The sequence below is a fragment of the Oryzias melastigma genome, linkage group LG6 (genome assembly GCF_002922805.2).
Source record: "Oryzias melastigma strain HK-1 linkage group LG6, ASM292280v2, whole genome shotgun sequence".
Taxonomy (NCBI): domain Eukaryota; kingdom Metazoa; phylum Chordata; class Actinopteri; order Beloniformes; family Adrianichthyidae; genus Oryzias; species Oryzias melastigma.
This window is the reverse complement of record NC_050517.1, coordinates 12,479,590-12,495,436: the sequence shown is the minus strand read 5'-3', so window position 1 is coordinate 12,495,436 and position 15,847 is coordinate 12,479,590. Positions and strand designations below refer to the sequence as shown.

General features: G+C 38.5%; 1 protein-coding gene across 4 annotated transcripts in view; it reads left to right on the top strand.

The window, feature by feature from the left end:
- srpk2 (SRSF protein kinase 2) overlaps window positions 1-15,847 on the top strand; it is a 64,416-nt gene that overhangs the window by 28,986 nt on the left and 19,583 nt on the right. For 2 of the 4 annotated variants that reach the window (XM_024281240.1, XM_036212282.1), the window contains 5 exons: window positions 10,073-10,224; window positions 12,851-12,959; window positions 14,912-14,999; window positions 15,131-15,218; window positions 15,292-15,398. In XM_024281240.1, coding sequence (XP_024137008.1) covers window positions 10,073-10,224; window positions 12,851-12,959; window positions 14,912-14,999; window positions 15,131-15,218; window positions 15,292-15,398 — 544 coding nt within the window. Of the gene's footprint in view, window positions 1-422; window positions 1,361-10,072; window positions 10,225-12,850; window positions 12,960-14,911; window positions 15,000-15,130; window positions 15,219-15,291; window positions 15,399-15,847 lie in introns of those variants that run through there. The other 2 variants (XM_036212281.1, XM_036212280.1) reach the window with 2 other exon arrangements.

Here is a 15,847-nt window from a genome sequence, read left to right as displayed (position 1 = left end):
CGCCAACAGTCCCTCCCACAACTCAGAAGGGAATTTCTGATGAATTTGGGAGAAACTATTTCCTAGAGAAGGACAGTTTTTTTTATTATGACAAAAAAATGTCATAATTATAATTAAAAGATCTCTCTCAGGGGGTTGAGTGTTCCTGCCTCAGCTGGAGGAGTTTAAATATCTTGGGGTCTTGTTCACGAGTGAGGGAAGATCGGAATGATTGAGGGGCAGATTGTAGTGGTGTCTGCCGTTATGCGGTCACTGTACCGGTCTGTTGTGGTGAAGAGAGAGCCAGAAAGCAAAGCTCTCAATTTACCGTTCAATCTTCGTTCCAGTACTCACCTATGGTCATGAACTCTGGGTGGTGACCAAAAGAACAAAGTCCCAAATACAAGCAGCTGAAAGGAGCTTCCTCTGGAGGGTGGCTGGGTGCTCCCTTAGAGATAGGGCGAGAAGCTCTGTCACTCAAAGAGACCTCGGAGTAGAGCTGCTGCTCCTCCACATTGAGAGGAGCTACTTGAAGTGGTTCGGGGATCTTGTCCGGATCCCTCCTGTACACCTTTTTGGGGAGGAAGACCCAGGACACGTCTCTCAACTGGCCTGGGAACACCTCGGGGTCCCCCCAGAGGAACTGGAGGAAGTGACCGGAGAGAGGGAAGTCTGGGCATCTACTGCTGCCCCCTCGACCCGGTTCTGGATGAGCAGAAGAAGATGGATGGATGGAAAGACCACTGTCAACACTTATTAGAGCAGGACTTTAATTGACTATAAACCAAAGATAGATCCAGACAGCATAGTTTAAAAGTGGAGATATTTACTTCAACTAAAAAAAAAAAAAAAGTGCAAATATTAGTGTAAACTATTTGCATTGGCCTTATCAGTATACTCCTGGAATAAGGTATTTTTAATTGATTTTCTTTAAGGTAGTTGGAAATGTTTTGACATTAGTTGAGTGGGTATTTCTTCTAAGGAGTGGCACTTTAATTAGCCACGCTGCATTTCAGATCTAAATGCGGCATGTTGGGAATGCATGTTTGTATATTAAACAGATGGACAGGAACTTTCTGGATTCCCTTGCATTAGTGTCTATGTGTTTATAAGCTCCGAACTGAGTTGGACATGGAGACAGAACATTAGCAGGTGGGCGTCAAAGCTTTGCCACGTGACTTCTGGTGGAATTCAGGGCTGGGGTGGTCTTTTCTATGTACTGCTGGATCTACATCGGTATGAAAAGAGAGTCGCAGCACCGCTCTCCGCTCAGCTTTCTCCTTCACCGTGCCATGGATCTGAGTTTAAGTTTGTCGTCCAAGAAGAGATGGGGGCTGGCTTTGTCTATTTTACGGCTGCGCCACAAGGCCCTCAGAGTCAGGTAGATAATGAGCTGTGTGTGTTTCTCCTAACTTTTAGGTGACTAACTTAACTTCTTTGTTTTGTTTTATGTTTTTTTTTCTGCAGAATATATTCAAATTTAAAAGAGATTGGTAACTCAATACAGAGACAGATATTTGAATCAGTCAGGTCAGGTTATTCAAATGCAAATTGAGGGATTTCTATCTATTCTTTGAGCGCCGCAGTGAGCTGCTGGTTTAAAATTCCCATATTTGCCTTTCAGGATGAGCTGATTCCAGCATTTTGTCAGATTATACATTTGTTATGCTGATTATTTTATGTTCAACCCACCAATTCTTGACTCTTTTATATGTAGTTGATATTTAAATTAACTTTTCTCAAACTCGTGTCCCGGGCCATTTGTTCAAAATTTATGTTCTTATTTGTGATTTTGTTGAATCTTTTGGGGTCAAATAATGTTAAGAATCATTTTAAAGTACAGACATTGAAATCTTCTCTTCTTTATCTGATGAATGATTTTGTTTTTTCCTGTTTCTACACTGAGCTGATTTTCATTTTCTCTGGAAAAATGATAGTGGGATAATCTCTGCCAGTTATGCAACATGGCACGACTATGTATGTCTCATCAAGACGAAACACCTATCTTCATTTGTGATAATCTATGAGATGCAAAAGAGTTATTTATGGTGAAATTATATCATTTTTTCTGAATCGGATAATAAGCCTGCTGTGTTCTCCTCGATTCAATGGCAGCTTATTTCATAGAATGATACTGTGTTATCATGCAACAGAGGCACAGCTGTATATTTAGACCTTGCATAACTGCTTGCATTTTCTTTGATTGACGGAGATGAATGGAAATCATTTTGAGTCTAGCTCAGAAAACTAATAATGTTAAATTAAGTTTTATACGAAGAATATATTACAGTTTGTGTCACAGTGAGAACAGAAACGATAGGCTTTTAATTTAACTTGACTGCATGTTGTTCATGCTTATATTTTTATTCATTTACATGGCTTTTTGTAGACTTTTGACGTGGGCGGGTGTGACAATACATGGTTTTGTAGCTTGTTTGTGTCACTGTATGAACTCAGAATGAAGTAGAGGGTAGAGCATTTTTGTGCAAGAAGACTTCCTGCTGTGCTTCATTTTGCAGATGTGTGGTTTGTTGTTGTTGTGGCTTAGAAAATAAAAGAGAAAAACAATGTTTCTGGAGTTTGTTTTTCAGGTGGTCTCAGCACTTGTATGTAGCTATGTTTTTTGAGTTTTACAATTTTGCTGTATTTAATCGTGTGTTCAGCTCATTGGCTGTATATGACAACTGGACCGAGTGAGTGTGATATGAGGAACTAAGTAGGCACAGATCCAAAGTTACACACAAATCAAGAATTATGCACGCAAAATCCAAAGGTACGCACAAATCAGGTTGATATTATTTTCTCTCCATGGTCGTCATCCACAAAAAATTGAGGCTGCATTTTTTTCCGCACCATAAAGAAGCCAGACGAGGTCCGTAAGCAGTGATTGGTCTAACCAATCAGAAGTAAGCTTGTTGGAAGTCCATACCCAAAGAAAATGGCTCCAACCAAATTAACCCTTGTGCTATCCTAGGCATGTTTACATTAAAAGTGGGGTCATCTGGACCTGATGAACGTATCTGAACGCTTCCTTCTCAACCACTCTCGCTAATCAGAAGTGAGCTTGTTGGAAGTCCATCCATCCATCCATTTTCCTGACCGCTTTGTCCCTTTCGGGGTCGCGTGGGTGTCGGAGCCTAACCCAGCTGCTGATGGGCGAAGGTGGGGTACACCCTGGACAGGTCGCCAGTCTGTCTCAGGGCCTCAATCACACACCCATTCACTCTCACATTCACACCTAGGGGCAATTTAGAGTCACCAATTAACCTATAAAGCAGGTTTTTGGACGGTGGGAGGAAGCCGGAGTCCCCGGTGAAAACCCACGCATGCACGGGGAGAACATGCAAACTCCACACAGAAAGGTCCCAGCCGGGAGTTGAACCGGGGCCTTCTTGCTGTGAGGCAAGAGCGCTAACCACTGCGCCACCGTGCAGCCCTTGTTGGAAGTCCATACCCCTTTTACTGACCACATGCCTTCATTGAGGAATCTGATTGACCAGTTTATACCTTGAATAATTTGCGCTACATTAAAAAATGTTATGAAAAAACAATTAGAATTAACATCTTCTCTTTTTTTTTCTTTACCCATTTGCATTACTCTGAGTATTTGCATTGCATTGTGTAGCAGGGTTTCTCAATGCAAAACAAAGTCAAATTACTTTGTCTCCTATGCAGGATTGAAGTCACAGTTTGGGTTCATTTTTTTCTTTCTAAAAAGTCTGAACTAGTTCTTAAAAATACATTATTTTTATGGTGCACAGCACCATAAAAACAACTTGATTCCACGTCTTTGCTCAAACATGTTTTATCATTGCAGCCTCTCCCGTTGGAAGTGCCCTGCAGCTGGAGAGGATTTTTGTTTTGAGTGGCGGTTTAAACATCCCTAAGCCACTGCAGAGGTTCGGCATTAGCAGAGAACCCAGTCGCACGGCGATTCAAAGATCAGTGTGTTTGGTGGTTGGCTGCTAGAAACCAAATCCGGTCCAGCCATACGTTGCAGCCACAGACTGGCATGTGGGGGCTGTGCAGGCCTGTGACGTCAGCTGCACTCTGCAAATAGCTGTGACATCCAAGTTTTGCACACAGACGGATTCTCTGGAGGAGAGGAGAGAATGAGTCAGCTGTCTTGCTGATACAGGCCAAGATGGAGAGAGGGAGAGATGAACAATAAATCAATCGGTGGAGGAGTCGCCACTGTTGGAACGCGAAGGCAGAACTGAAGGACAGCCGCAGCCACAAACCCACGCCTTAGCAATAAGAGGAGAGGACAATGCTTTTGTTGCTAAGAAATACCTGTTACCTTGGCGACAACAAATTATGTTTAAAGGATGAGTCATGAAGTAGGATCTCAAATGAGGTTAGCGTTATACGAGGATTTGGGTTTGTCCCCCTTATGACTCTGTCCTAACTCTCATTTTCTAGGACATAGTTTCTGCAGAACAGCTGTAGTTCATTAGAAATTCACCTCTAAATCTGGGGTGGAACAATTGGTGCAGAGCAACCCCGCCCCTATCCCCTCCCTGTTGCTGAGAGCTCTCTGTTTACACTCTCTCCCAGACGAGTAACACATAGACTTACATGGATCCATTTGTCTGCAAGTGATACATCAGAATGGAGCGAATTTTCTTTTCCTACCGCATTTTTTCATCTGCTCCTGATTCACAGTAATTTAAATAAATACTCGGAAATGCAATTTTGAGCTTAATTTTCCTAATATATGTCCTCCATCATCAGAAAAATCCCTAAAAACATGTTAAAAACCCCAATTACACAATTGAGCCGGTCTTTAAGAGGATACGTCACATCCTGTCAATATAATATTATATATATTTCTAAAGTTAATTTCAATAAACACATGGCTATAAATATAAAATAACTAATATATGCTTTTTGTAGAGTCATATATTTTAATTTTCCTTATTTATTTGCATTTTGAGCAACAATTGAAAGGTTTAGAGAAAAAAAAAATATATGTAAAAAATAAAACCAAGATTAAGCATTAGAGGTGGAAATCTTAAGGCATCTCTTGATTCAATTTAATCGCGATACAGGAGGCAACAATTAGATTAAGAAATTATTTAATTATGAATTAATTATCAATGTTTCTCAAGTCTGCATTTTTTTTTAGAAATGTTTCTCTTTACTACAAAACACTAAACCAATATTACTTACGTTTCTCCTTCAAAGTGCGTTTTAAGTAAAGACAGGATCAGTATATTTGTTTAACTTTTATTGATTATAAAAAAACAATTTTAAAAATTGATAATCAAAGATCTTTCACATAATTAAAAGGGAATTCAACCACCATAAACAAGATAATGTTATGTTTTATTATTAGACCAGCTTTAATGAAACGCTCTTTAACTCACGTCAAGCTAAACAGTGTCTAGCTAGTCGCACATTGTGATTTTGCAAATTTGTTGTGTTCCCTACATATGACGTCTATGACTTTCATCCAATTGACCCTCGACACTATGAAAGCCAAAATGCTTCCAAACAGTCGCTTTGAGCGAAGTCAGATGAAAAAGATCTTGAAGGTCAGCCATGTTTGTGTGCTCTTTAAAAACGCTTTCTGTTTAGTTCTGCTTATTACTTTGGCATTAAATCAAATAAATTTTTCAATTATTGATTGTTTGAAATTCATAAAATGATTCAGAATAATTTATGGACTATAATTGATGCATCTGAAAATCAGTTTTTCTCCACCACTATTAACCATTCTTGTTCGTCTACCTTTTTTTAACATGTTCTTGCTAATCCTCATTTTCTTTCCACAATTTTTTTTTTGTCTGTAGTTCAAGTTATTCAGGTTATAAACTGGCCAATCAGATGCCTCAATTAAAGTACGCAGTTTCATGTTGAACCTTTGAAATGTTTGTTTGACAGATTTTGTGTCGTGGCAGGGTGTGAACTTTCAACAAGCTCACCTCTGATTGATAAGAGTGGTTGCTATAGAAACGTTGACTCCGGCTCCGATATGGTGATGTCCAAAACCCGAAAAAATGGCGACAAAATTGACTTAATTTTGTCAGAACCAGAATAAGCTATTTTCTAAGGACGATGTTGCACCAGTTCTCATATACAGTTCTTAAAAGTAGGTAAGGACTACTGTGTGCAAAAACATGATGGTGGTTTTTATAGTGTTTGGTAGAAAACAAAGTTAACCAAATTGGACAGTTTTTGATTGTTGATGCTGTTCATTTTCTCTCACATTTATTTCCTGGAACATTCTAGAAGTGACTCTCAAAGGTTTCAAATCTGCACCATCAGGCTGACTCAGCTCTTTGTCACGCTGTGCTGAGATGTTGTAAGACTGTTTTGGTGAATTAACAACATGCATTTGTTGCATAAACACACAGAAGTGCCTCCATGACGAAAAGGGTCCTGCAGCTCTCATGTTGGGACTGGGCTATTTCAGCTGCATGCGTGGACGTGCCCAGACCTCTTCACACACACGTGTGTGTCTGTTTTCAGACTCAACACACTCCCCGTGTTGGCATCTAAAACCCAGATGTAAATGTCTGACAGGCAAACATATTTTTCCTCTGTGTGTTTTCTCATTCGTGTGTAACTGACATCTGATGGATGTTGAAGCCAACGGTTGGTACGGAAAGAAAATTCCAGAGTCAGAGAGGCCCTTAGCTCACACCTGATAAGCACTCCTTCCTTCCTGTTGTGTCACTTTTTAAGTGATGTCATTTACCCACGCTGGGGTAAATTTGTGAGAACTGAAGGAAGTAGCAGTTCCCTGCTAACAAATTCCTATTAAGCTTGTTGCATCTACCCAACCAAACCGACCAACCAGTCAGGAAAACCTTTTATTTTAATGTGGAAACAACAGTGTGTTGGAAAATGAAGAAATGAAAGAGCGGTAGAGACGATAGGCTTTTATTCCACTGTCCGAAGTGGTGAACTCCTTGTTTTATTTTCTTCTACCTTCTGTATTAAGTTGTTGCCTTGTGGTTGTGTATTTTTGCCAATATTTTTGTGTGTATCTTTTTTCTTTTTTTTGCACCGCCGCACCATCAATGACCAGCGAGTTGGACACCATTCCCACTACTTTTTAGGATTTAAGCACATTTTTTTGTTGCAAATTAATGTTCAAGCGCAATGCATTGTTGTCTATTTTGGCTAATGTAGTGAGGACCCATGCACACTGGTATTTCACAAACAATTATTGGACATTTCCAGGGAACTCGATTTCGACAGCACTCCAAAGTAGGGGAGGAATTTGGACATAGCCTGATGCTGCTAGAACAAACATTAGCCTACTGTGTCGAGCTAACTCACAACCTTGTTAGTAACATGTTAAAAAGAAAAAAAGATTGAAACTGCCAAAACAAACGCTAGTGTTTTCACAATAACACTAAACCAAACATTTTGACGACTCACTATGTACCTCCAAAATCGCTTTGGCATCTGAGCACAACCAGAACTAGTCCATATGAGAAAATCTATGATTTTAAGTGTGCCTTATAGTACAATACGGTACTTGACATGGTTGGCTACCCTGCTCCCATTTTTTTTATTGTAGTATTCCGTTTGTATTTGTGCATTTCTGCGTCCTCCTCTCTGCATAGTGACTTTTCTGTCCTCCTGCTATGTTTCCTTTGTGTTTGCCTCCCCCACGCTGTTTTTTACCTGTCTCTTTTGCCCACTGCGTCCATCAGATCACAGCTCTCTGTGTCCCCTCTTTGTTTTCTCGCTCTGTGTGCCATGTTTTGGGGTCGTTTCTTGGCTCCTGTGTGTTTTCCCGTCGGCGCCTATCCTCAGCTTGTCTTTCAAACTGAGGCGTTGGTGCTGTCTTAATGTTTTACTGCTCTGTTGGAGTCCAGGAAGTAATGGCTGGGTGAGGGGGGGGTGCAAGTGTTTGTACACCCAGTTGCAAGATGAGCTGTGTAAAAGCACAGAGTTTATGGATCTGATGTATGACACCCGACGTGACTGCTTTAATAAAGATGCAGAATCCTTTTGAAGGACGCAGCTTTGGACCGTTTGTGTTTGTGTGCACAAGCTTGTAAGGGAATTGTAAAATACCAATGAAATCTCAACGCCAAGTTATCAGCACCCCTAAACGACCACCGTGTGATGGTTTGGAGTCGCCCCACACAGACGTACCCCCCCTCCCCTTGCCTTGCAGTTGCCATAGAAACACACCAAAAGGTTCTATCATGTGTCTGAGCCTGTGACTGCAGTTGTATAATTATTCTGGCTGTGTGTGTGTTTATTTATCATCATTTGATCATGTTTCTATCCCATAGGGTGAGGTTTGGGGTCGCTTGTCTTCAACTTTGGTTTGAGGCTAAACAGATTAGTTTAGATTTAAGATTGAAAGAGTTGTGACTTTTGTTATGGAATTTTATTGCTTTTGAAATTAATGTTTGTCTTTTTAAAGTTTTTAACAAATTTAAAAATGCAAAAAAATGAACATGTATGCATATCTAACTCCACTGTTTCCATTCATTTAAAATAGAAACGTTTCAGCTTTGAGTTCCTCACTATAAACCTTTCTCTGTTCTAATGCTGCAATTTTCTTAGTTAAAAAAAACAAAACTGTAAATTCACTGCATGCTACAAAACAGCAATACATTTTGTGGAACTTAATTTAGTTGACAAAAAGCAAAACAGGCCGGACACAGGGGTTTGTAACATTGCAAAGGCTGAATATTTTGTTCCTAAAATGCACATGAGCAGCCTGGACAGCTTACTGTGGTAAAACGCTGAATCATGAACCGTCATCAATCCCTCCGAAATGTGGTTGAACCAGGAGAATGAAGACCTGCTCGGAGTCAGCAGACCAGGATTTGTCTCCTGAGGAGCTTTTAAGAAAGATGAAACCAGGAACAGAAAAGAGTGAAGAGTACTAGAAGAATTTACTTAGATTTTTATTTTCTGCTGATTCATGTTCAATGTTATCAAAACAAGAGGACTGTTAGCATTTTAGTTGCAGGTCAAAATAGTTTGTCACGAAAAGGGTCAGTATGATCATATGAATGTAAGAGCTTTACGGTTTGTCCTTTAGTAATCAAAATAAAATAATAAATCCTTATTAGATTTTTATGTTTCACTGTGACGCATTTTAAAAATGTTGATCGAAGTTTTATTGTGGAAAAGTTGAATTTTTTAACAATCCCACAAATTACTATTTTATTACAATTAGGGTTGCACTATATAAGGAAAACTTGCGATGTGCAATATTAGTGAACGGAATCTCGATTAAAATATAATATCCGGTAAACAAATGGCAAAACAAAAAGCAAATGCATCATTTCCATTTCACTGCTACAGTTTTATGTATTTATTTATTTATCAGCGTAAGTTATACTGAAGGATATCTCAATAGGATACAGGTCAGAACTTGTTGGGGAAACGCACCAAAGAACAATAATCTACCTTTCTGGTAGTAACGGCCAAAACTAATATGGACAACAATTACAAACAATGTAAGTAGGGAATTTTGGATTTAAAAAAAAAAACAAAAACGATGGCTTCTTTGCTCCGTCCTTTGAGATACACGTATCGCACAGACTGGTATCGCGATGTTAATACATTCTCGATTAATTGTACAGACCTACATACAATCAATTTTTTTATCCTTTCGAAGCACAAAAAAATGTTTTTAGTGAGTTTGCATTTTTCTTTTAGATATTAAAGGTTTTTTTTAAAGGAAAAAACATTTAAAGTCTAAAAATAAACTTCTAAAAATGAAGTTCTAGTGTAAGCTTGCTGTTTTTTTTCTGAATGTATTAAAAATAATGTAAAAAAAGACATTTAGGTTGATTTTTTTTTTTTTATGTATTTCCTTTTTTGTTGATTGGACTGAAGCACATTCTTCTGAGTTATTCTTCTGTCAAGTCATTTTCTGTTTGTCAGCTGTGAGCTTCTGGACCGGAAGCATCATTACCTAGTGTTCTTGGGAAATGGGCAATAAAAAAGAAAAGCTTTCATAAACTCTTCTCTGTTCTCAGTCAGAAAACATATTCCCAGAATGCACCAAATCAAAAAGTCTGAGAAAAAGTTGCTGTCATTGTGAGTCACAGCTCTAAACATCAGTTTTTGCTCCGTTAACTCTTATTTTCTGTTGTGTTCACAGGCCTGAGACCCAACAGAAAGCCCCGGTCAGCACACCTCCTCCCCCACCACCTCCTCCGCCTCCCCCTGAGCCGGTTGGCCCCCCGGAGCCGGAGGAGGAGATCCTGGGCTCCGACGATGAGGAGCAGGAGGATCCCGCAGACTACTGCAAAGGTCAGGGCCGCACACAAAAGCACAATTCATCCGTCCCTGTTCATTACTTCCACTCTGAGCATCTGTCCCGCACAGCTCAACAGTAACCGTCCTGTTCCAGATTGACTTCTCCTACCCTCTCTTTCTGCTGGTTCCTCCTCCTCCTCCTCCTTCATTTCTTCCTCATCCTGTCGTTTGCAGCAGAGCGAGTGTAGCCATTATTATATCACAAGCGTTTCAAGGTTGTCTGCTTCTTGCCAGACTGGAGCAACAGCCCAGTTTTCTGCATTGGGTCGAGATAGAAATAACACTTGTATTTTTAAAAGATCTATTTCTGAAAAACGCATCTTTTTTAATAAAAACTTGGTACTTTTACATTTAAACTTTTGTCGTATATCTGTTAGGGGAAACAAATCTGATGAAAGTCCCACTCCATCAATATTTCTAGCTATTGTAAAAGCGTTCCCAGTGGTCTTTTCATTATGATTATGCAGTTTATAAACCAAAATAAAATAAAGACAACTTTGAGACATGTTTTCTGCAGGGCAGCAGTAGTTGATCCCATCATTACTGTGTTTACACTCTCTCTCCTGCTAGCTTACAGATCCTCACAACCATAACCTAACTTTAGTGGTGCAACAAAAGTGGCGAACAATATTAACCTATCCAGCCATACAGTGTGAGCCAGATACCTGCTCAGACGAGGAAAAGGAAGAGGAACATCAGGGGTGTAGAACTCAATCGCACTGGGGGCCAAAATCCCAAACACACCTTAGGCTGTGGGCCGAACAGGATGAACATTTATTGAACACACTAAAACATTTTTTATCTTTAAAACAGTAACTTTTTAAAATAATTTAAACTAAATATATAGCATTACCTGCAATAATGCTAGTGTGAATGCTGTGAGCTGAATTTGGCCGCTGAAGATGCTAGTGCTGATTCATTGGAATGAATCTTTGAGGTCCCAGTCCAACTATATTTTATTCTATCGTAAAATTCTTCCCAGTGGCCTTTTATTTATATTTATGCCATTTTAGCTAAATTCAAAAAGCTTTTATCAATTTTAAGTGATATTTTATGTATAGTGGCGGTAACTCATTAGAAATATAATTCTTAGTTAGGTGGATTTGTTGACACAAACCAATCCAATGCCTTCTCCATCATTGAGAGCTCTGATTCCACGTTCACAGCCTCAAGCTAACAGAGACACAAATAACGACAAGCAATATCGCATCAATCCATTTGAGCCAGAATCGTGATTCGCTACAGCACAAGTGTTTAAAGATCATCATAACTCGCACACCTAAGCGAGAGCGGGCCAGGGTGCACGCAGGGGGAGCATTTTCAAGTTTCAGTTTTCATCTGCTCCTGATTTGAATAAAGAAATAAGCAGAAACGCAGTTTTAATTGTAAATTTAATCCATTATTGGCTCTGACTTTTAACTATAGTTTTATATTTTTGTTAAATCTTTTGCTTCTTCGATTTATTATTAAATTGGTTTCTAAAATTGTTTTTTTTTCTATATAATTTATTTTATGCTCTTTTTTATTATATTATCTCAATTACATTGGTTAAATCTCCCATTTTATTATCTATTTTGTTATTGTACAACACTTAGGGCAACTTCAAGTTTTATTTTTATGTTTAAAAAAAAAAAAACTGGACATTTTTGACTTGTAGAGAACCCAAAGGGATCATTTTAGACAGCTAATTTATATTTTAATTTATTTTTCCATTTGTTTTTTAATATAATTTATTTTTTAATTTTTTGGCTATTCGGTGTTACCAAAACTGAGCAAACAAAAACTCAAATCAACCTCTACTGACTCTAATTAATAATTCAGAAAATTAATGAACAAAGTGTGACATAAGGGTGTTTTTTTTCTATTTTCTAATCAATGCATTTTATTACTACTGTAATGAGTTTGAAATATTTGTGTGTCTTGTCCTGTATTTTTAGTAATCAATCAATCAAGCTTAAACGCTCAGAATAAAATGTGTATTCTAGGGTAAAAATAGTTTATTTATTTATTGCTTTCCATTGTTCTTCAGTTTCTTTCTCTTCATCCTCACACATAACCACAAACAACCGTCCTCATTATGGTGGAACCCCAACCACACAGGCTGTACTGTATCAATGATGTCAATTATTGTCTTTTTACCTTTGTATTCCTTGCATGTGATTTTTAGTAACACTTTTTCTATCTTGAGAAGTTTTACTTCACTCTGGTCTTACAATTGTTTGCTTGTAAATTAGAATAAAACGTTTGTTGTCTAAAACCAGCAGTAGTTCACTCAGTAATCACTTGAAGCAAAAAATGTTAAATATTTTCTCAATCTTCTGTGGTCTGTGTCTTTTCATTTTCTTTTATTGTAACATTTTAGGATTATCGTGTTGTTAAGGTTGGAAATTGACTTTGAGAAATGAACTAGAATCATCAAGAGATTCATAGATGACATTTTGTGAAAACTTTATCCAATAATAAAGAAACAATCAAAAATACTTTTGGGGGGGAGGGCTTGTCTAAATACACCCATTATTCTCTTTTTTCTGATTATTTTTGCTCATTTGTTAAGATAATGCTGGATGGTTGTGAAATAAATGTGCCTGCAATCTTCATTTCCTGTTTTTTGGTTTCTCAGGAGGGTACCATCCCGTGAAGATCGGGGATTTGTTCAATGGGCGGTACCATGTGATCAGAAAGCTGGGGTGGGGCCATTTCTCCACCGTGTGGCTATGCTGGGATATTCAGTGAGTGTTGTACACACACAGACATGGGAAAGTGCACTAACGGGCTTTGTGATTCCTACTTCTGATGTGTACATTTTCATGCCACACCCCAGCAAAATAATCAAACTTTGAACAGAACCTTTTGACCGGACCTGCCACGTCACCACAGTGAAACCAAAGGTGTTGACACGGCAACCGGGCTTGATAATTGATAGTACCATCATTCCAGGAGGCTCTCCTTTCACAGACTTGTGCACGCACTCGCTCTGCGGTGTCACCGGTGTGTCTTACGCTGACGCCGACCATCAACTCAGGTTTAGTTACGATTGTTCAGAAGTCAAAGCCGTAATCCTCTGTTGCTCTGGAGCTCTTTAATCTGCATTATTGACACACTATGGCAGATCAAAATTGCAGTTTAAAAAAAAAAAATAATAAATGTATGTGTCCGTGTCATGACAGAAACTTTTTTGTTGTTGCTTCCCAGCTTGGGGAATAATGTTTCTCCTAAACTGCACATGATAACGACCTAAACATTTTTAAACATCAAATACACACTAACCTTATTAGAATGGCTTCAAATACTCTGTTTATTTGGCTGCATCTTAGTTTCTTTTACTCGCTTTATACCATTTTTTTTATCTACCCTTCATGTATTTTACTGCCATTTGCAATTTTATGCTGTTATTTTTAACTTTTTCTAATTTGGTCAAGTTTTTGTTTTCTCTTTTTTTCTTTCTTTTGGGTGAAAAGCACTTTACTACTCTGATGGTATTGTAAAGTGCTATATCAATAAAGACTCATCTTTCTTTTTTATTTATGTAGATTCTAGTGTAACACTTTTGGACTTGTTTTTTTCTATTTTTTTATTTAAACTTAATGTATAGCTTTGTGTAATGGTGTAAACACACATTTCCAGCTTCTGCGTTCGAAGCTCTGCGTCTACGTGCAGCTACGCAAGTTTTTACCACCGTTTTTGGGATCTGCATACAAAACACATTGAACACACATTACCAGCTAAACCAGGTGGAACTTTGACCAATCAGTGACTTGGATTTGGTAGTGACGTATGAAGGAAGCGTTGAAACTCGATGGCGTTTGTTTTAAGAACACAGAAAGACCCAGGCCACTCTCCTGACAGGACGGTAATCCATATCTGTCATTGCAAAGCTGCTAGCAATGAAGTCTTCTCATTTTGTGCCCAATTCGCGAGATTTACACCTTTTCAACATTTTACACCTAATAGTAGAAAAAGAACGTGGATCATATATTTTGATGTGATTTAAATTATTTACACATATAAAAAGAATATACGAATACAAGCAATATAAAAAATACAGAAAAATAAATTCATGTGATGGTGTGTCACAGAAACCCATCTGGGTTTATTTAGGACGGTAACACCTCTGTCAACAAAAAAAAGAAAGAAAATACAGTAAGTAAACAAATAGAGAACTAGAATAAAGAATCTAAAACATAAAACCAAACAAATGTAACACAATAATTCAAAATCTAATTGGTTTAATAAAAATTAAATCTTTTTAAACATATTTTTCAAACCCCATTTTTATACCTTGATACTCAAATCTTTTTTTGGTTATTTTTATTTAATCTTGCCACCTGGTGTGTATGTAGCATGAAGATTGAAGGTTTTTGTCAGATAATCTCTAACTTGTGTTGGATGTTGACAGTTAGGGGAATATGTTAAATAAAAATGAGTTTTAACACCTTGTCGAGTTAAAAAGGAATGATCTGTGCATAGAAGCAAGTCCTGGAAGTGCAGCCTACGCCATAAGCAAAAGAAAAACACACTGATGACCAAAGTGACGGTCAATCTTAAAGATCGTTTATGCTGTTTTTTTGTGATTTTTTTTTTTTTTTTTATGTTATTTTCACAGCTTCTAGTCACTTTGAACTTCAGGAACAATACTATCCACCAAATGAAATTCTGTGTCTGTCTTTGTGTCTCACTGCAGGGTGAAGAACTTTGTGGCGATGAAGGTGGTGAAGAGCGCCCAGCACTACACAGAGACGGCACTCGATGAGATTAAACTACTGCGATGTGTGAGAATCAGATCTATTTCATCATTCAATACTCTCCTTTTTTTTTTTTTTTTAAAGCATCCTTGTTTCTTCTACAGTCTGCCTTCCCACACACATCTTCACCATAACTTCCTCCTCATCTTGTCCCGCAGGTGAGAGAAAGCGACCCCGGCGACCCCAACAAAGACATGGTGGTTCAGCTGATAGACGACTTCAAGATCTCCGGCGTCAACGGCATACGTATCCTAATTAAAATGCTGCCTTCCTGAGAGCCGACATCAAAAAGATTTGAGTCCTTGACTCGCCATCACAGATGTGTGTATGGTTTTTGAGGTGCTGGGTCATCACTTGCTGAAATGGATTATTAAATCTAACTACCAAGGTCTGCCACTGCCGTGTGTCAAAAGCATCATCAGACAGGTAAGGACGTTCACAGAAAACACAGAATTTTTCATTTAACTGAAACAGATTCAGCTTTAAAACATTATATTTTTATACTTAATTGGACATTTATCACTTTTAACCTCACATCTTTAAGGCCGTGTACACACCAGGGATTTGATGTACAAGAATGCACGTTTAGCTTATGGTGTTCACACTGAAAAAACAGGGATGGGCTTCTTTTTCTGTCTTTTTCTACCACTAGCGCATGCTCGCCACCTACAGTTAGAAGACTAAATCTCACAAATTGGGCACAAAATCGCTTGCGGCTTCCGCAAGAAATAGACGAGAAATAGACCAGAAGACAAAATGATCGCTGCACGGCCCGAGTCGGACACGGCGCTTCACGTCAGGCGTGAGCTACACCATAGGTTAACAAGGGCGCAGACTGGAAGCGGCCTCCGTTCTACGTCGCTTCACAGCTCTTC